The sequence below is a fragment of the Homarus americanus genome, unplaced genomic scaffold, assembly GCF_018991925.1.
Source record: "Homarus americanus isolate GMGI-L3 unplaced genomic scaffold, GMGI_Hamer_2.0 scaffold6354, whole genome shotgun sequence".
In the NCBI taxonomy this organism is placed as follows: domain Eukaryota; kingdom Metazoa; phylum Arthropoda; class Malacostraca; order Decapoda; family Nephropidae; genus Homarus; species Homarus americanus.
Genome location: NW_024715548.1, coordinates 125,250 through 147,500, shown reverse-complemented (window position 1 = coordinate 147,500; position 22,251 = coordinate 125,250). Strand labels below are relative to the sequence as shown.

General features: G+C 53.5%; 1 protein-coding gene and 1 long non-coding RNA gene across 2 annotated transcripts in view; one reads left to right on the top strand and one right to left on the bottom strand.

The window, feature by feature from the left end:
• The window catches only part of LOC121857893, an 87,060-nt gene extending 72,125 nt beyond the window's left edge, over positions 1-14,935 (bottom strand). Inside the window, exon 1 of the long non-coding RNA XR_006087290.1 lies at positions 14,641-14,935. This is a non-coding gene — a long non-coding RNA (uncharacterized LOC121857893). The remainder of the gene's footprint in view (positions 1-14,640) is intronic.
• Positions 48-22,251, top strand: part of LOC121857891 (cubilin-like) — a 73,901-nt gene continuing 51,697 nt past the window's right edge. Inside the window, exon 1 of the mRNA XM_042354131.1 lies at positions 48-205. Within this exon, the coding sequence (XP_042210065.1) occupies positions 145-205 (61 nt within the window). The 5' untranslated portion in view covers positions 48-144. The remainder of the gene's footprint in view (positions 206-22,251) is intronic.

Sequence of the window (22,251 nt, the reverse complement as noted above, 5' to 3'; positions counted from 1 at the left end):
TGACAGTAGACATGCCGTAGTGGTGGTGGTAGTAGTGTCAATGGTGGTAGTGATGACAGTAGTGGTGGCAGTGGTAGCAGTAGTGGTGGCAGTAACACATGACTGGCCCGGGTTTGTTTATCAACAGGGTGCCAGAAGAGGTTTATGACCCGGCCGGGTTTTTACGTCGAGGGAGAACCAGCAACACCTACCTGGCCTTCTGCAGGTAAACACATACGCCTACCTGGCCTTCTGCAGGTAAACACATACGCCTACCTGGCCTTCTGCAGGTAAACACATACACCTACCTGGCCTTCTGCAGGTAAACACATACGCCTACCTGGCCTCTCTCCCTTTTATCCATTAAACTGTATGTGTTTGTGTATTAATCTATCAGTTTTTATTTATTTGTCTTTGTATCTCTGTTAGTCTTTATCCATCCCTCACGATTAACAGGATCAGCAAGGTCAGGAGAGGCAGGCATTGGGTTAACTGAAGGATCATCTGAAGATTATGTTAACTGATGATTAAACACCCTAACCTAACCTGGGGCTTAGGTTAGGTTAGTGTGATCCGTATTTTCTTATGGTTCCCTAAAGCGTGACTGTCACTTGTCGTCTAAGGCTCTAAGCGGTAAAGACGACGGTCGAGGATCCCCTGCAGCACCCTGGACCACCACCAAGGGCCCTGGCACCCTGATCCACCAAGGGCCCCTGGTAGCACCCTGACCACCACCACCAAGAACCCTGGCAGCACCCTGGTCCACCAAGGGCCCCTGGTAGCACCCTGGACCACCACCAAGAACCCTGGCAGCACCCTGACCACCACCGCCCCTGGCAGCACCCTGACCACCACGCCCCTGGCAGCACCCTGACCACCACCAAGGCCCCTGGCAGCACCCTGGACCACCACCAAGGCCCCTGGCAGCACCCTGACCACCACCAAGGGCCCCTGGCAGCACCCTGGACCACCACCAAGAACCCCTGGCAGCACCCTGGACCACCACCAAGGGCCCCTGGCAGCACCCTGGACCCCGGAAAACTTGCTCACCCGCCGGCCAGATGGTCCTGCATCGCCCTCTCGGCCACTGAACCGGACTCTGCGGCTTCCTCGCAACAGTGAGAGAGAGAGAGAGAGAGAGAGAGAGAGTGTTTGTCGTGAAGGCTGTGACTCAGGGAATATTTATAAAGTATGAGTGTTTGTTCCTCATAGTTCAAGGATAATCTTCCTCCTTACCCCTCCTCCCCCTCCCACACATTTGCTCTCCTCCTCACCACCCTTCCCTCCTCTCCTCGCCTCCCTCCTTTCTCCTCTTCACCCCTTCCTCTTTCTCACACCTTCCTTCTGCTCCTCTTCTACCTTTCTCTTCTGTCTTTCCCTTGTTTTACTCCTTCTTCCTGTTTCTTCGTCATATCCCCCCAGTCCCCCTCCTTCACCTCATCTCCACCATTTACTCTCCTTCCTTTCCCTCCCCACAACACCCTCCAACACACAGCAGGGAGGAAGGCGGCCACCACCACCTCTTGCCTTCCACCCCCGCCTGCCCCTTCACCCCGCCTGCCCTTCACCCCCGCCTGCCTCCACCTCCTCCTGCCCTTCACCCCTGCCTGCCCTCCACCCCCGCCTGCCCTCCACCCCCGCCTGCCCTTCACCCCCCGCCTGCCCTTCACCCCCGCCTGCCCCACCCCCGCCTGCCCTTCACCCCCCGCCTGCCTCCACACCCCCGCCTGCCCTCCACCCCCGCCTGCCTCCACCCCCGCCTGCCTCCACCTCCTCCTGCCCCCCCAGTCCTCTCCTTCACTCGTTCCAATTACTCTCCTTTTCCCTCCACAACACTCTAACATACTGGGGAGTAGCGCGGCTACCACCACCTCCTTTCTGCTCACCCCCGCCTGCCCTTCACCCCGCCTGCCCTCCACCCCCGCCTGCCCTTCACCCCCGCCTACCCTCACCCCCGCCTGCCCTTCACCCCCGCCTGCCTCACCGCCTGCCCTCCACCTCCTCCTGCCCTTCACCCCCGCCTGCCTCACCCCCGCCTGCCCTTCACCCCCTTGCCCTCCCACCTGCCCTTCACCTGCCTCCACCTCCTCCGCCCTCCATCCCCGCCTGCCTCCACCTCCTCCCTGCCCTCCCTCCCCCTCCCACACCTCCTCCTGCCCTCCATCCCCTTCCCCTCCTCCTGCCCTCAACCATCAAGCGTCATACAAGTGTCATCGTTTTCCAATATGAAACCCATAACCAGACCATCAATGTGTAATAAACATTTACAGTAATGAACCTGACCTTCACGGATGGTGTGTGTGTGTGTGTGTGTGTGTGTGTGTGTGTGTGTGTGTGTGTGTGTGTGTGTGTGTGGAGGGAGGGTGAAGGGAACAAGAGAGTCCCCTCCCAGGTACTAGAGATGGGTGAGTAACACTGACTCACTCACAACCTAAGATGACCGAAACTGTCATCTTATACACTCACCACTTACTCTCTGACCCGATTTAAAACCCTGTAGCATGTCAGAGCATCCAGGCTCTCCTGGCTCAGCCATGTTTATATTTTATCTTTCGTTTCTGTGTTCTTTGTAAAGGATAACCTGTGATGACCTGACCTTCACTGATGATGACCTGACCACCCGAGGCCGTAGGTCAGGGCCAGTGCCACAGTGTGCGTCTTGACCCAATAACAGGTAATGAAAAATGGATTTCCAATAAGACCACAGATTACCCTTGGCTCCGAGCCCACAAAATACCCGTTAAGGAGCGTAACCGCAGTGGGTGGTAGGCCTGGCAGTGAACATTATTTCACAAGTACGTGCAGCTTTCTTTCTTGTTAGAGCCAACCTTTACCACTGCCATATTGTATACCTTTTGTTATGAACCCTCCTGCGTTAGTGAGTTAGCTTAATTTACAATACATTCCTAGAGACCAGTATTACCAGCCGCCATTTCGTAAACCTTGAGTTGTCATATAGCAGACATTGACATGAGGTGAGCGTGTCCAGTCCCCAACACAGCGCCGCGTCCGTCAGATAAAACAAGGGATGTTGGATTAAAATCAATAGTGAGGAAGATGAGATCTCCAGCATCCGGTAGTGGTTATGGAGGCGATATTGATTACTCTGTGGGATTAATTAACGTTATTCTCCACATAGAAAAAAAGGTCGATAGACGGACGTAGATAATTAGAGAGAGGATCAAAGAGGGATAGACAGACAAATACAGACAGGCGACCACAGATAGATAGATGGGGAGACAGACAGACAGACAGACATAAAAGTCTTTATTAATGTACTGATTTTGGTTATGGTGATGAGATATTGGAAGCCTTATGTGTTGTCTAAGTAGACCCTGCTGCCATATGGCATCCCAAAGTGACCAAGTCCCAGGTTGCTGATCTGACTTTCTGCCTCATTTATTATGTCTTTTGAATTATAAATTTTATTTACTATGAATTATTATCATTTTATTTTTAATTTTGTATTTTTTATTATAAATTTTATTTAATATGAATTATTATTATTACATTTTCGCCCCCCAGGCCCTAATGTGGGTCACTGACCTGTGCCCGGGTGGGCTAATCTATATAATATATATATATATATATATATATATATATATATATATGTGTGTGTGTGTGTGTGTATACATTATCCAGATGACCAGGTACACACAAATCACAGAATATGATATATACTACACACACAGGCATATTATTACCCTGCTCTTCCTCACGTGACACCACCAGCCCCCACCCACACACCACCTCCCCCACCACACCACCTCCCCCACCGACACACCACCTCCCCACCACACACCACCTCCCCCCACCGACACACCACCTCCCCCCACCGACACACCACCTCCCCCACCGACACACCACCTCCCCCCCACCGACCCACCTCCCCCCCCACCTCCCCACCGACACACACCTCCCTCCACCGACACACCACCTCCCCTCCACACCACCTCTCCCCCACCGACACACCACCTCCCTCACCACACACACCTCCCCCACACCGACACACCACCTCCCCACCGACACACCACCTCCCCACCGACACACCACCTCCCCCCACCGACACACCACCTCCCCCCACCAACCCACCACCTCCCCCACCGACACACACCTCCCCCACCGACACACCACCTCCCCCACCGACACCACCTCCCACCTCCCCCACCGACACACTACACTCATCCCAACAGCTGTACACACAATGACCTCCCCCACACACCAGATACAATGATCGCAGTAACCAGTAATCATTTTATGTGTTGCCATATGTGGCAGCAACAAACACAGACAGACGGACGGGCAGCTGGTGGTAGTGGACAGTGAGCCAATACCGTCTGACTCACACCACCTGTCTCTTTTACTGGTCCTCTCGTCTAGTTTATTATGATTTTCGTCACTGTGTCTGTCTGTCTGCCTGTTGCTTAATGTGTGTGTGTGTGTGTGATGGTGATGATGTGTGTGTGTCAATCTATTTTATTTTGTCTCAGTTTGCATGTTTCCGTCTTCTTATCTGTCTGTCTCTCTGTCCTTTATGTACCTCTGTCATTTTAAGCTGTCTCTGTCAGTCTGTCAGTCTATCATTCTCACCATCCCTTGCCAGTCTACCTTTGTCTATATATTTCAGTCTTTCTATCTATCCAGTCTCTATCTATCTACCCACCCTTGTATCCACCTCTCCCAACATATTCGACACACACTCTATATACATCAGGTCACCCCCCTCCCCCCCCCTCGCCCCTCCCTCCCCCCGCCTCCCTCCTCTTCCCCCTCCCATCCATGGTTTAAATCACTTCACAGTTTACTGTTATCATATTGTTTTGTTTGTTTGTTTGTTTGAACACCCCACACCCACCCAACCACACCCCACACCACACATGAACACACACACTACACCTCAACAACAGGAGACCAATAATAACAACGATGATACTTTACATACATACAACCAACCATACCATACATACATACATACATACATACATACATACATACATACATACATACATACATACATACATACAACCCACAACCACAGAACAGCGATTCCATTCACTAGATTAACACCCCCGATAGAACACAAAACCCAGGTAGTGCAATCCCATCGTCCAAATCACGACTTTATAAAGGCATCACCCCTTCTCCCCTGGTCCATAGTCGGTAATGTATTAAAATGTCACATCGCCGCCAACATGTTCAGGTGGAAGTACAAGCAAACAGGACCATGAGCAGATACACGGTAGATGAATACACGGTGGGCGGATACACAGGTGAGCAGATACACGGGTGAACGAATACACGGGTGAGACAGTAATCCAGACGAACAGGCTGGTAATGTCAGAGGCAGATAAACAGATGAGCAGATGGAAAAATACTCAGCACACGAACAAACAGTCAACCAGACAAACAAATATCAGGAAGAACGAGCAGGCAAAACCACAAAAAGAACAGGCAACCTCCCCCCTCCCCCAGTTGACCTCCTCAGTTCAAAACTCTAAAAACAGATAGAAAAAACAATAACGAAACACAGGTAAGCACAAAAACGCAATGTTAGACAATAACAGACCGGACATAGTAGGGTGTTGGAGGTGTGAGGTGAATAGTGGGGTGAAGGAGGGGGTACAGACAGGCAAGCAGCACACACACACACGCACCTAACCAACCACATAACCTCCCAAAATCACCCACAAGGCCGCAACAGTTACCCCCAACCACACACACCAGGCTGAACCCTCCTCACCCCCACCACACACCAGATAGACCCTCCCCTCACCCCTACCACACACCAGACTAGGCCCTCCTCACCCCTACCACACACCAGGCTAGCCACTCCCCTCACCCCTACCACACACCCAGGCTGAGCCCTCCCTCACCCCTACCACACACCAGGCTGAGCCACTCCCTCACCCCCACCACACACCAGCTAGACCCTCCTCACCCTACCACACCAGGCTGAGCCTCCTCACCTACCACACACCAGGCTGAGCCCCTCCCCTCCCCCACACACACCAGGCAAACCCTCCTCACCCCACCACACACCAGGCTAGCCCTCCTCACCCTACCACACACCAGGTAGACCACCCCTCACCCCCACCACACCAGACTAGCCTCCTCACCCTACCACACACACCAGACTAGACCCTCCTCACCCCACCACCAACACCAGGCTGGCCCTCCCTCCCCACACACACCAGGCTGAGCCACTCCCTCACCCCTACCACACACCAGGCAGACCTCCCTCACCCCTACCACACACACCAGCTAGGCCACTCCTCACCCCCCACACCAGCTGAACCCTCTCACCACACAGGCTAGGCCTCCTCACCCACCACCAGGCTGGGCCACTCCTCACCCACACCAGCTGAACTCTCCCTACTACCACACCAGGCTGACCTCCTCACCCCTACCCACACTCCTCCCTACCCCCACAGGCTGAGCCTCCCTCACCTACCACACCAGGCTGAGCCACTCCTCACCCCTACCCACACACACCAGGCTGAGCCACTCCTCACCCCACCACACACCAGGCTGAACCCTCCCTCACCCCCACCCACACACACCAGGCTGAGCCCTCCTCACCCCACCACCACCAGGCTAGACCCTCCTCACCCCACCACACACACCAGGCTAGACCTCCCCTCACCCCTACCACCAGGCTGAACCCTCCCTCACCCCTACCACACACCAGGCTGAGCCCTCCCCCCCTACCACACACCAGGCTGAGCCTCCTCACCCCACCACACACAGGCTGAGCCCTCCCCTCACCCCTACCACACACCAGGCTGAGCCTCCTCACCCCACCACACCAGGCTGAGCCACTCCTCACCCCACCACACACCAGGCTGAGCCTCCCTCCCCCACCACACACACCAGGCTGGACCTCCTCACCCCACCACACACCAGGCTGAGCCTCCCTCCCCCACCACACACCAGGCTGAGCCACTCCCTCACCCCACCACACAGGCTGAGCCACTCCTCCCCACCCCACCACACACACACCAGGCTGAACCCTCCCTCACCCACCACCACACTGGCCCTCCTCACCCACCACACACTGAGACATCCCTCCCCCACCACACACCAGGCTGAGACCCTCCCTCCCCCCACCACACCAGGCTGGGCCTCCCTCACCCCACCACACCAGGCTGAGCCACTCCCTCACCTACCACACCAGGCTGAGCCACTCCCTCACCCCACCACACACCAGGCTGAGCCACTCCTCACCCCACCACACCAGGCAAACCCTCCTCCCCCACCAGGCCCTAGACCTCCCTCACCCCCACCACACCAGGCTGAGCCTCCCTCCCCACCACACAGGCTGAGCCTCCTCCCCACCCCCACCACAGACTGAGCCCTCCCCACCCCCACCACACACCAGGCTGAGCCACTCCTCCCCCACCACACACCAGGCCTGAGCCTCCCTCCCCACCACACACCAGGCCTGAGCCTCCCTCACCCCCCACCACACAGACTAGGCCTCCTCCCCACCCACACACACCAGGCTGAGCCTCCTCACCCCACCACACACACCAGGCCTAGACCCTCCCTCCCCCACCACACACACCAGGCTAGACCCTCCTCTCCACCACTGCCCACTCCTCCCACCACACACCAGGCGGCCCTCCCACCCCCAGGCTAGACCCTCCCTCCACCCCCACCACACACCAGGCTAGACCCTCCCTTCCCCCCACCACACACAGGCTGAGCCACTCCCTCCCCACCACACACCAGGCTGAGCCTCCCCTCACCCCCACCACACACCAGGCTAGGCCCTCCCTCACCCCTACCACACACCAGGCTAGACCCTCCCTCCCCCCACACACCAGGCTGAGCCCTCCCCTCACCCCCACACACCAGACTAGCCCTCCTCACCCCCACACACCAGGCTAGGCCCTCCTCCCCACCACACACCAGGCTGAGCCACTCCTCCCCACCACACACACCAGGCTAGACCCTCCTCCCCCCACCACACACCAGGCTAGACCTCCCCTCACCCTACCACACACCAGGCTGAGCCCTCCCTCCCCCACCACACACCAGGCTAGACCTCCCTCACCCCCACCCAGACCACCCCCCTGCACACACCAGGCTAGACCCTCCCTCCCCCCACCACACACACACCAGGCTGAGCCACTCCCTCACCCTACCACACACCAGGCTAAACCCTCCACCACCAGGCAGCCCTCCCTCACCCCCACCACCAGACTAGCCACCCTCACCCCCACCACACACACCAGGCTGAGACCTCCCTCACCCCACCACACACCAGGCTAGACCCTCCCTCACCCCACCACACACCAGGCCTGACCCTCCCTCCCCCACCACACACCAGGCTAGCCCTCCTCACCCCACACACCAGGCTAGGCCCTCCTCCCCACCACACACCAGGCTGAAACCTCCTCCCCCACCCACACACCAGGCTGACCTCCCTCCCCCACCACCACTAGGCCCTCCCTCACCCACCACACACCAGGCTGAGCCACTCCCTCCCCCCACCACACACCAGGCTGAGCCCTCCCTCACCCACCACACACCAGACTGAGCCTCCCCTCACCCACCACACACCAGACTGAGCCCTCCTCACCCTACCACACACCAGGCTAGACCCTCCTCCCCACCACACACCAGGCTAGACCCTCCCTCACCCACCACACCGAGCTGAGCCTCCTCCCCACCACACACAGGCAACCTCCTCACCCCACCACACACCAGGCTGAGCCTCCCCTCACCCCCACCACACACACCAGACTGAACCTCCCTCACCCCACCACACACACCAGACTCACCTCCTCACCCCACACACCAGGCTGAGCCCTCCCTCACCCCTACCACACACCAGGCAAACCCTCCCTCACCCCCACCACACAGACTGAGCCTCCCACCCCACCACACCAGGCTAACCCCTCCACACCTCCTCACCCCACCACACACGCTGACCTCCCTCACCCCACCCCTCACACACCACACCAGACTAGCCCTCACCCTACACACACCAGGCTAGACCCTCCTCCCCACCACACACCCAGACTCACCTCACCCCCACCACCAGGCTGAGCCACTCCTCACCCCCACCACACACACCAGGCTGAGCCTCCTCACCCCTACCACCAGGCTGAGCCACTCCTCACCCCACCACACACCAGGCTGAACCTCCTCACCCCACCACACCAGGCTAGACCTCCCCACCCCCCACCAGGCTAGCCTCCTCACCCCCACACCAGACTGACCCTCCCTCACCCCCACACACACCAGGCAAACCTCCCCTCACCCCCACCACACACCAGGCTGAACCCTCTCACCCACACACACCAGGCTAGACTCTCCTCCTACACACCAGGCTGACCCCTCCTCCCCACACACAGGCAGGCTCTCCTCACCCCACCACACACCAGACTGACCACTCCCACCCCAGCTAGGCTCCCTCACCCCACACACACACCAGGCTAGACCCTCCCTACACACACACCAGCTAGCTCTCCTCACCCTACACACACCAGGCTAGACCCTCCTCACCCCACCACACCCAGGCTGACCACTCCCCACCCCACCACACACCAGACTGGACCCTCCTCACCCACCACACCAGGCTAGGCCACTCCTCACCCCACCACACACACCAGGCTAGGCCCTCCCTCACCCCACCACACACCAGGCTGACCCTCCCTCACCCACCACACACCAGGCTCAGACCTCCTCACCCCTACCCACACACCAGGCTAGCCACTCCTCACCCCCCACCCACCACACACCAGGCTAGACCCTCCCTCACCCCTACCACACACCAGGCTGACCTCCCTCACCCCCACCACACACACAGGTGGGCACTCCCTCACCCCACCACACACCAGACTAGACCCTCCCCCTCACCCCCACCACACACCAGGCTAGACCCTCCCTCACCACCACACACACAGACTAGACCCTCACCCCACCACACACAGGCTAGACCCTCCCCTCACCCCCACACACACCAGGCTAGACCCTCCCCCCCACCACACACCAGACAGACCTCCCTCACCCCACCACACACACCAGGCTAGACCCTCCCTCACCCCTACACACAGACTAGACCTCCCTCACACCACACACCAGGCTAGACCCTCCCCTCCCCACCACACACCAGACTAGACCCTCCCTCACCCACCACCCCCCCCCCCCACACCAGACTAGGCCTCCCCTCACCCCTACCACACACCAGGCTAGACCCTCCCTCCCCCCACCACACACCAGACTAGACCCTCCCTCACCCACCACACACCAGGCTAGACCCTCCCTCCCCACCACACCAGACCTAGACCCTCCCTCCCCACCACACACAGACTAGACCCTCCTCCCCCACCACACACCAAGGGAGCCACTCCCTCACCCCACCACACCCAGACTAGACCCTCCTCACCCCACCACACACCAGACTAGACCCTCCCTCACCCCACCACACACCAGACTAGACCCCCTCACCACCACACCAGGCTAGACCCTCCTCCCACCACACACCAGGCTAGACCCTCCTCCCCCACCACACACCAGGCTAGACCCTCCTCCCCCACCACACACCAGGCTGACCTCCCTCCACCACACACAGGCTAGACCCTCCCTCCACCACACACCAGACTGACCTCCCTCACCCCCACCACACACAGGCTAGACCCTCCCTCACCCCTACCACACACCAGGCTAGACCTCCCTCACCCCCCACCACACACACCAGACTAGACCTCCTCACCCCCACACACCAGACTAGACCCTCCCTCACCCCACCACACACCAGGCTGGACCCTCCCTCACCCCACCACACACCAGGCTAGGCCCTCCCTCCCCCCCCCACACCAGACTAGACCCTCCCCTCACCCCTACCACACACACCAGGCTAGACCCTCCCTCCCCCACCACACACACCAGACTAGACCCTCCCTCACCCCACCACACACACACCAGCTAGACCCTCCCTCACCCCCACACACCAGACTAGACCCTCCTCACCCACCACACACCAGACAGACCCTCCCTCACCCCACCACCAGACTAGACCCTCCCTCACCCCCACCACACACCAGGCTGGGCCCTCCCTCCCCACCACACACAGACTAGGCCACTCCCCACCACACACCAGCCTAGACCCTCCCTCCCCCACCACACACAGGCTAGACCCTCCCTCCCCCCACCACACACAGGCTAGACCCTCCCTCCCCCACCACACCAGGCTAGACCCTCCCTCCCCACCACCACACCAGGCTAGACCCTCCCACCACCACCACACACCAGAGCTGGACCCTCCTCACCCCACCACACACCAGGCTAGACCTCCCTCCCCACCACACACCAGGCTAGACCCTCCTCCCCACCCACACACCAGACCTAGACCCTCCCTCCCCCCACCACACCAGAGCCCTCCCTCACCCCCACCACACACACCAGGCTAGACCCTCCCTCACCCCCACCACACACGGCTAGACCCTCCTCCCCCCCACCACACACACCAGCTAGACCCCTCCTCCCCACACACACACCAGGCTGAACCCTCCTCCCCCACCACACACAGGCGACCCTCCCTCCCCCCACCACACACCAGGCTAGACCTCCTCCCCCCACCCACACACCAGGCTAGACCCTCCCTCACCCCCACACACCAGGCTAGACCCTCCCTCACCCCACCACACACACCAGACTAGACCCTCCTCACCCCACCACACACCAGACTAGACCTCCCTCACCCCACCACACACCAGACTAGACCCTCCCTCCCCCACCACACACACCAGACTAGACCCTCCTCCACCCCCACCACACCAGGCTGGACCCTCCTCACCCCCCACCACACACACCAGACTAGACCCTCCCTCACCCACCACACACACCAGGCTAGACCCTCCCTCACCCCCACCACACACCAGGCTGGAGCCCTCCTCACCTACCACACACACCAGGCTAGACCCTCCTCACCCCACCACACACACCAGACTAGACCCTCCCTCACCCCTACCACACACACCAGACTAGACCTCCCTCACCCCACCACACACCAGACTAGACCCTCCCTCCCCACCACACAGACTAGACTCTCCTCACCCCTACACACACAGGCTAGACCCTCCCTCACCCCACCACACACCAGGCTAGACCCTCCCTCACCCCCACCACACCCAGGCTAGACCCTCCCTCCCCACCACACACCAGGCTAGACCCTCCCTCACCCCACCACACACCAGGCTAGACCCTCCCTCACCCCACCACACACCAGGCTAGACCCTCCCTCCCCACCACACACCAGGCTAGACCCTCCCTCCCCCACCACACACCAGACTAGACCCTCCCTCACCCCACCCACACACCAGACTAGACTCTCCCTCACCCCTACCACACACCAGACTAGACCCTCCCTCACCACCACACACCAGACTAGACTCTCCCTCACCCCACCACACCCAGGCTAGACCTCACTCCCCTACCACACCAGACTAGACTCTCCCTCACCCCTACCACACACCAGACTAGACCCTCCCTCCCCCACCACACACCAGACCAGACCTCTCCCTCACCACCACACACCAGGCTAGACCCTCCCTCACCCCCCACCACACACCAGGCTAGACCCTCCCTCCCCACCACACACCAGACTAGACCCTCCCTCCCCCACCACACACCAGGCTAGACCCTCCCTCCCCCACCACACACACCAGACTAGACCCTCCCTCCCCACCACACACCAGGCTAGACCCTCCTACCACACACCAGGCTAGACCTCCCTCACCCCACCACACCAGACTAGACCCTCCCTCCCCCACCACACCAGACTAGACCCTCCTCACCCCACCACACACACCAGGCTAGACCTCCCTCCCCCCACCACACACACCAGACTGGGCCTCCCTCCCCACCACACACCAGGCTAGACCCTCCTCACCCACCACACACCAGGCTGGACCTCCTCACCCACCCCCAGGAACCAGCAGTCATTTGCCTTCAACAATTTTCTATTCCTCGACACGCACCCTCCTTCTCTTGTGTGTGTGTGTGTGTGTGTGTGTGTGTGTGTGTGTGTGTGTGTGTGTGTGTTGAGTGGTGTGTGTGTGTGTGTGTGTGTGTGTGTGTGTGAGTGAGTGTGTGTGTGTGTGTGTGTGTGTGTGTGTGTGGTGTGGTGTGTGTGTGTGTGTGTGTGTGTGTGTGTGTGTGTGTGTGGGTAGTAGACAGGAAAAGTGCGGGTCTTCTGAAAGGTTCTTATGATCATTTGCTATTAATTCAATCTTGTGGCGTCAACAACAACAATAAAAACAACAACCACCACCACCACTAACTACTACTGCTACTCTTTATATTATTAATACCAATATTATTATTACTACCACTACTACTACTGTCACTACTATTACCAATAAATCTTCAGTTGTAGTATTTATAGGAGTGGTTGTAATAGTAATGGTGGCAGTAGTTGTTGTTATTTTTATGTTATTATTTTCATCATCTTTAACCAACACAACCACAATAACCAACAACCAAACACAACAGCTGAGTCACTGATCCCCACAACTGTGGCCCTCAATAAGGACACCCAAGTGCCTCTTATGGCATCGAGTTGAGGGACTTAGACCACTTAAGAGGAAACTATTCAATATTTACTTTTATTTCAACAAACGTTCCAAATTACCTCACCTCCCACACCTCCCACACTGGCGTACGGAACGTGGTTTCAGGTTTCACTCCTCGTCTATATTTACAAACACAAACTTTTGGGTCACCCTGTATGTTTACGCGTCACACACCAGGGTCAGGAGGACGGTATATGGTAGAGTCTCTGTATACTTTTGGCGACATTTTACCCGCCATCCTCGTGACGTATAGATTAGGTGGGCCAGCTTGGTGCGTTCTCGTGAGATGGCAGAGACACAGCGCCAACACACCAAACAACAGCGTCTGGCGTTCTCTCCTCCCCATCATGGATAGTGAAGCTTCGTCAGAGGAACGTTTGCTCGCCTTCTACCCAGGCTGGAGATCTTTTTAATTTCGCATCAATAATTAGAATAGAAACGCCAAAATACAGACGCGGGTGAAGGTTAACAAAAGGATTACAGTAGACAAATATAACGAGGGATCAATGAAATGGACTACAGTACTATCACATGGTCTTATGCACACAGAATGCAAAGGTACAGGTACAGTATAGGCATCAATACAGATACAGTATAGGCATCAATGCAGGTACAGGTACAATATAGACATTATCAATACAGGTACAGTACAGGCATCAATACAGGTACAGTACAGGCATCAACTAAGGTCCTTCCTTCTCCTCCTGAACCACGATCCCCAAGATTCAGACTCGTGAACCCGAAGCAGTAGACATTATTCTGTCCATAAATGCTTCGGCTTCACAAGTCTGAATCTCGGGGTCGTGAACGGAGGAGCTGACTAAGACTTAGTGAGTGAAACTACTCTGAGATACAGGTACAGTACAGGCATCAATACAGGTACAGAGATTTAAGAATAAAAACAGGAAATAAACACTACTAAGGATTAAGGTATTATACTCCTCACATATGTTGTGTACACACACACACACACACACACACACACACACACACACACACACACAAGCGCGCGCGAGCGAGCAGTAGACACGTCACCTGAGAAGGAACTGAGTCAGCGGAGGGGGCGTGGGTGGCTCACCTGTGTTGGGGGTCGTCCTCACGTGGCCGCTACCAGATCAACTTTAGTGGCGCCTGGAGCTGGCGATAAATCTTCACTAGGAAGTACACCCAGCAGTTAAAAGTAGGTTTGTAGATGTACTGTAGTGGGTGTTAGTAGGAGGCGCTCACAGATGCAGTGGGCGTCAATAACAGGTACTGTAGATGTTGTGGGCGTCAATAACAGGTACTGTAGATATTTGTGGGCGTCAGTAGCAGGTACTGTAAATGCAGTGGGCGTCAGTAACAGGTACTGTAGATGCAGTGGGCGTCAATAACAGGTAGATGATGGGCGTCAGTAGCAGGTACTATAGATGTAGTGGGCGTCAGTAGCAGGTACTATAGATGTAGTGGGCGTCAGTAGCAGGTACTATAGATGTAGTGGGCGTCAGTAGCAGGTACTATAGATGTAGTGGGCGTCAGCAATAGAGCTCTGACTAAGGTTCAGTGACCGTCAGAGAGGCTGAAAGCTTGAGAGGACGTCATGAGCTTACCGTGGAGAAAAACTTCCAGTGTCAGCTTCAAGAGGCGTCAGCTACAACATGGACAGAAACGTCAAGACCCGTCAGCCAGAGAGTACAGAAATTCCAGGCCAAGAGACAGACAGAAGGTCCCCAAAGTCCCTTCGTCTCCTGGTGTTATGTCATAAAGTCCTGCGGTGGTGGGACGTGAGGGAGGGCGACCTCGAGTGTGGTGTCCTGTAAGATGTCTGGGCCAGAGGAGACGTCCCACAGTTCTCCTCTTGACTGTAATTCTCTTCTTTATTATTGTATTCTTTTAATTACTCCTTCGTTTGATCTTTACACCAACGAGCACAAATTTATCTTCATTCATCTGTATATCTTATCTTCGTAATTACTCGTACAGGTGATGATAATGTTAGAGTGTTATACCTGATCATAAACTATTAAAGAAGAATTATTTTATAAATTGTTTGGAAAAAATTAAGGTTGAATTGGGTCGTTTGGTTTGGAATGATAAACATTTCACGGATCATTTCAAGTTTGTAGGCGCCTCGAGTCACCTGATGATCAAACACCCTATTGCTACCTGGGGTGTTAGGTTAGGTTAGTTAAGTTTGGTTAAGTTAATGTCACGGTGGTTAATCAACAGGTGAAATAAGGTGGGGTTGTCTAATCTTCAGGTGATTCAAGTTCACTCACACTAACTAACCACGTCGTCATTTTTTGTTGTTGTGTATGAGTGATGGTCTCATATCGATTGTCAAGACTGGGAAACAAAACAAGTTAGAATTAATCCTCTACTGAAACACGAGCCACGAGAGACCGGAACCTTGGTGGTAAAGCTGACGTACCAAGCGGGTTATACCACGTGTGTGTGTGTGTGTGTGTGTGACCTGAACAACATCATCTACCAGTTGATTCACACGGGACCACAACAACAAGACCCCTAAACACTACCCGCACGCACACACACGCACACACACACAATGCTCGTCTACCTGTCTTCCCTCCTTCCCATTAGCACACCTGTCCACGTTCAGGTATCGTATGTAGCTGTCGGTAAATAATTAACACAAGCAACGAAGATAAAAGTAAACATTTCCTTCTCTCGAGTACCTGAAGGTGTTCTTAATCTCCCTCCTGCACCGTCATTAGTTTACCTGCAGATACGTTTAGTCATTGAGGGAGGAGGGAGGTGATGACGATACAACAATACAGTGACGATACAACAAACGCTACCAACTCAAGAAGGAAAATAAAAAGTCGAAATTCATTAAAAAAAAAAGAAAGAAAAAAACCTGCCGACTACTTTCTGTCTCTCTCACCTCTCCCCCGCCATCACCTCCCTCCCCACCCCTCCCGCTCGGGTCCTGTCCTGAGTTACTGAGGAAGAACCTTGACAACTTCTTATATCTACCGTAATGCTTAACTCTCCTCCCGTCCCTCTCCCCCTTCCTTCACTCCCTGCCAGGTCACTAGTAAGACACCTGGTTACCCTGTTCTCCACACTGCGTTTCCTGTGTCTTCCCCACACAACCTGGTTTCTGTCTTCCCCACTACCTGGTTACCTGTGCCTTCTCACACTACCTGGTTACCTGTGCCTTCTCCCCACACCACTACAGTCAACAGTCATGACAACAACTATAGGTAGATACTTCAAACTTTAACTTATGGACACACACACACACACACACACACACACACACACACACACACACACACACACACACACACACACACACACACACACACACACACACACACACACACACACACACACACAAAACATCTATATCTACGACCTACTATTGAGTTACGAGTCAGAAATAATAGCACAACACATACAACCTAAGAATCCAGATAGTCGTGTTGACAGTAATAAACAGACGGCGAGGCTCTCAGGTGGATTAATGTTAGTCCTGCGTCCCACATCGTCAACAGATCACAGGGAGGGAACGTGTAAACAAAACAGCATCGCGCCCTGTATTTCTCTGTTCCCAGGTTGGAAATCGAGGCGGAACGGAGTGACCAGGCCGTAAACGCGGTGGGTGAGGTCGACAGCGGATACAGGTGAATGGAAGCGTGTACGATTGAATGGACAAAGTGATCTGGTCGGGTCGTAAACAGAAATGTGCTCCCCTAGACCAGGTAAACCGCACGGCCACACAGACACGGACGGCCACACAGACACTGACGGCCACACAGACACGGCCGGCCACACAGACACGGCCGGCCACACAGACACTGACGGCCACAGACACGGCCACACAGACACTGACGGCCACACAGACACGGCCGGCCACACACACACACACACACACCTTCCGAAACACAGGATGTGTGGTCTCTACACCACCACCACCACCACAAGCAGACCACCGCAGCAATGTAGGTTTTCTGCTCTGAAACAACAGACTACCGCAGCAGAGTGATGTGCACAGTAGCAGCAGACAATCACTGTATACAAGGACTTCTATAGTGCAACCTCACTCTAACGCAGAAAAGTAATCATGTACAGCAGTAGCAGCAGCCTGCAGCATTACACTATCGTGGAGGTCACCCCTTCACCAGAAACGACCCCAGCCAAGACCCACCACCACGCACCCCCTACAGACAGGGACGACCACTACACAGACAGACCCCAACAGACAGGGACGACCTACACAGACAGACCTACAGACAGAGACGACCACTACACAGACAGACCTCCTACAGACAGGGACGACCACTACACAGACAGACAGAAACGACCAGTACACAGACAGGAACGACCTAAACACACACACACGACCACGACCGCTACCGTTGTTACCCCCACGTTGTCGACCAAGGTAGTTACGGCAGCAAGAATGGCAAGGCAATATGGCGTTGGAAGGGGAGGAGAGGAGCTGTAAATCTTGACAACACCGCAGGGAAGGAGTAGAGGTGGTACGACAATAACAACATGGTGAGGGGAGAGAGACCAGGACAATACAGTAGGGTAGGGGAACCAGGACAATACAGTAGGGTAGAGGAACCAGGACAATACAGTAGAAAAGAGGAACAAGATAATACAATAGGCTAGAACCAGAACAATATAACAGAAAAAAAGAGGATGTGCCTTGATCTTATACAGCGGGGGTTTAAAGGCGGCAATTGGTCTATGTAATAAACGCAACACACACACACACACACACACACACACACACACACACACACACACACACACACACACACACACACACACACAGCCAATTCTCTCTCTTCTTGCGACGACAAAGACATTGTATAAACACGCTGTTAAGGACCCACGCTCCCTATAGCTGCTGTACTGTTGTTGCCGTTACTGTTGTTGCTGTTATTTGTTAGTCATCTCCTTTATCTTCTCTTCCTCCTCCTCCCTTCTTCCTCTTCCTCTCCTCCTCCCTTCTTCCTCCTCCTCCTCCTTCCTCTTCTTCCTCCACACTAAACCCTAACATTATCCACGTGCCTCTCCCCCTCCTCCTCCTCATTATCTTCCTGTTCCTCCTCCTCCTCTGCCTTAATCAAACCGTATCACAGCACGAGGAAGCCACCTGAGCGGAAACTGACCACATCCTGCAACCCACACACCCACCCACCCACCAACCACACCCACCCAGTCCACACCCACCGCCATCCACCTTGCTAGCCACACCTACCCCCAACCTGCGACCCACACCCACCCAACCTGCGACCCACACCCCCAACCTGCACACACCCACCCAACCTGCGACACCACCCCACCCAACCTACGATCCACACCCACCCCATCCACCTTGCTACCCACACCCATCCACCCCACCTAACCGTCCTACATCCTCTTGGCCATCTTCCTGTTTCACTACCGCTTCCTCCTCATCTTCCTCTCCAATTTCTCCTCCTCATTCTCTCCTGCTGCTCTCCTACTCCTTCTCTTCCTCCTCCTGCAACCTCTTCTTCCCTATTCCCCTTCCTCCTCCAACCCCTTCTTCCTACTCCTCCTGCTCTCCTCCTCCTCCTACTCCCCTCCTGCTGCTCCTCCTCCTACTGCCCCTCCTCCTGCTCCTCCCCCTCCTGCTGCTCCTCCTCCTCTCCTCCTCCCCTGCTCCTCCTCTACTCCCCCCTCTGCTGCTCCTCCTCCTCCCCTCCTCCTGCTCCTACTCCCCTCCTGCTGCTCCTCCTCCCTCCTCCTCCTCCTCCTACTCCTGCTCCTCCTCCTCCTGCTCCTACTCCCCTCCTGCTGCTCCTCCTCCTACTGCCCCTCCTCCTGCTCCTACTCCCCTCCTGCTGCTCCTCCTCCTCTCTTTCTCCTACTACTCCTGCTCCTCCTCCTACTCCCCTCCTGCTGCTCCTCCTCCCTGCCTCCTCCTCCTACTCCCCTCCTGCCTCCTCCTGCTCCTCTTCCTCCTACTACTCCTGCTCCTCCTCCTCCTGCTCCTACTCCCTCCTCTCCCCTCCTCCTCCTACTCCCCCCTCCTGCTGCTCCTCCTCCTACTCCTCTTCCTCCTACTGCTCCTGCTTCCTCCTCCCGCCTACTCTCCTCTCTCCCCTCCTCCTCCTCCTCCTCCTACTCCCCTCCTGCTGCTCCTCCTCCTACTCCTCTTCCCCTACTATCTCCTGCTCCTCCTCCTCCTGCTCCTACTCCCCCTCCTGCTGCTCCTCCTCCTACTGCCCCTCCTCCTACTCCCCCCTCCTGCTGCTCCTCCTCCTACTCCTCTTCCTCCTACTACTCTGCTCCTCCTCCTGCTCCTCTCCCCCTCCTGCCTCTCCTACTGCCCCTCCTCCTCTCCTACTCCTCCTGCTGCTCCTCCTCCTACTCCTCTTCCTCCTACTACTCCTGCTCCTCCTCCTCCTGCTCCTCTCCCCCTCCTGCTGCTCCTCCTCCTACAGTCCCTTCTGCACCAGTACACAAATACACAACTTTTCTCCTCATTACATAAATTCTCGTCCCTAGAGGTCCTTCATGTTGTCTTCACCTCATTGAGTCTTATTTTCAGTCTATATTATGCCTTATTTTCAGTCTATATTATGTCTTTTTCAGTCTATATTATGCCTTATTTTCAGTCTATATTATGCCTTATTTTCAGTCTATATTATGTCTTATTTTCAGTCTATATTATGCCTTATTTTCAGTCTATATTATGCCTTATTTTCAGTCTATATTATGTCTTATTTTCAGTCTATATTATGTCTTATTTTCAGTCTATATTATGCCTTATTTTCAGTCTATATTATGTCTTATTTCAGTCTATATTATGTCTTATTTTCAGTCTATATTATGTCTTATTTTCAGTCTATATTATGCCTTATTTTCAGTCTATATTATGCCTTATTTTCAGTCTATATTATGCCTTATTTTCAGTCTATATTATGTCTTATTTTCAGTCTATATTATGCCTTATTTTCAGTCTATATTATGTCATTTTCATATATTATGCCTTATTTCATCTATATTTTCTTATTTTCAGTCTATATTATTCTTATTTTCAGTCTATATTATGCTTATTTTCAGTCTATATTATGCCTTATTTTCAGTCTATATTATGTCTTATTTTCAGTCTATATTATGTCTTATTTTCAGTCTATATTATGTCTTATTTTCAGTCTATATTATGTCTTATTTTCAGTCTATATAATTATTTTCAGTCTATATTATGCCTTATTTTCAGTCTATATTATGCCTTATTTTCAGTCTATATTATGTCTTATTTTCAGTCTATATTATGTCTTATTTTCAGTCTATATTATGTCTTATTTTCAGTCTATATATCTTTTAGGTTATTTTTTTACTTGACGTATTTATTCAAGTATCTTTTTTCCCCCATTTTTTTTGCTTAATTTTTACGCATGTGATTTTTTGTTACATGAGTTTTCATACATATTTTTATATATATATATTTTTTTACAATAGAGCTATTTTTTTCTATATTAATTCCTATATAAGTATCTACTATATAATTATCTACGCTTGTGGTACAAAAACTATCTATATTATTAAAGACGGATGAATTAAAGTGAAGGTAGGGAGGGCAGAGAAGACAGGGACTATAGGATGGATGAACGGTTTTAAAAGTAGTGGTCCCCAGAGATACAAAACTCTGGCAGTATTGGTTAAAACATTTGAAAGAGGAGGATCGACCATATGTGTTTATGTGCTTGTTTACTGCTTATGTATGTGTTTACTGTTTATATATATGGGGTTAGTGTTTACATATGTGTGTTTGATGTTTACATATGTGTTTGCACAACTTTAATGTCGTGTGTTAATCCTACGGTTTAACCCATTGAGAATGATGGATTTAGCTAACCTAAACTAAATTAACCAAACTTAATTTAACCTAACCTAAACTGACCTAATCTAACATAACTTAACCTAACCTAACTTTTCTTAACTTAAATTAACCTACTGTATCCTAACCGAACCTAAACTGACCTAACGTGACTTAACCTGACCCAACTTAATTTAATCTAACTTAGCCTAATTTAACTTAACCTAACCAAACATCATCATCAGTTATGTCAATAGACAATAGACAATAAATAGTCAATTATATCCCTATGGTTAATGAGTCTTTTATAAGCTCCGTACAACTAAGAAAAATAACAATAATAAAATTTTCAATAATTGCCTGAGTACAGAAATAAAATAATGTGGTTTATTTATTAAAACACTAAAACAGTTGTGTGTGTGTGTGTGTGTGTGTGTGTGTGTGTGTGTGTGTGTGTGGTGTTGTGTGTGTGTGTGTGTGTGTGTGTGTGTGTGGATAATAATAATAAAATATATAGTATGCTATTTCTCAGAGTCAAAAACTTCTTCTCTCCTCTTCCTCCACCCTTCCTCTCACCTTCCTCTCCGTCCCTTCCCTCTCATCACTGTTATTTTACACCTTGTTATCGTGTTTCCTCACCCCACTTCCGCTTATGGTTCAATCTTTCGCCAGATTTTCCTACGTCTTCCTTCCTTCCTCCACGTTTATATCACATTTCCCCCACCTCCCTCATTCACTCCCTTTTCCGTGTTCTCGTATTTCGTATATATTCCTTTAGTTAATTTCGTCTCTCTCTCTCTCTCTCTCTCTCTCTCTCTTCCCGCCTTCCTCTCTCTCTCTCTCTCTTCCCGCCTTCCACCACCTTTCTCTCCATCTCTCTTC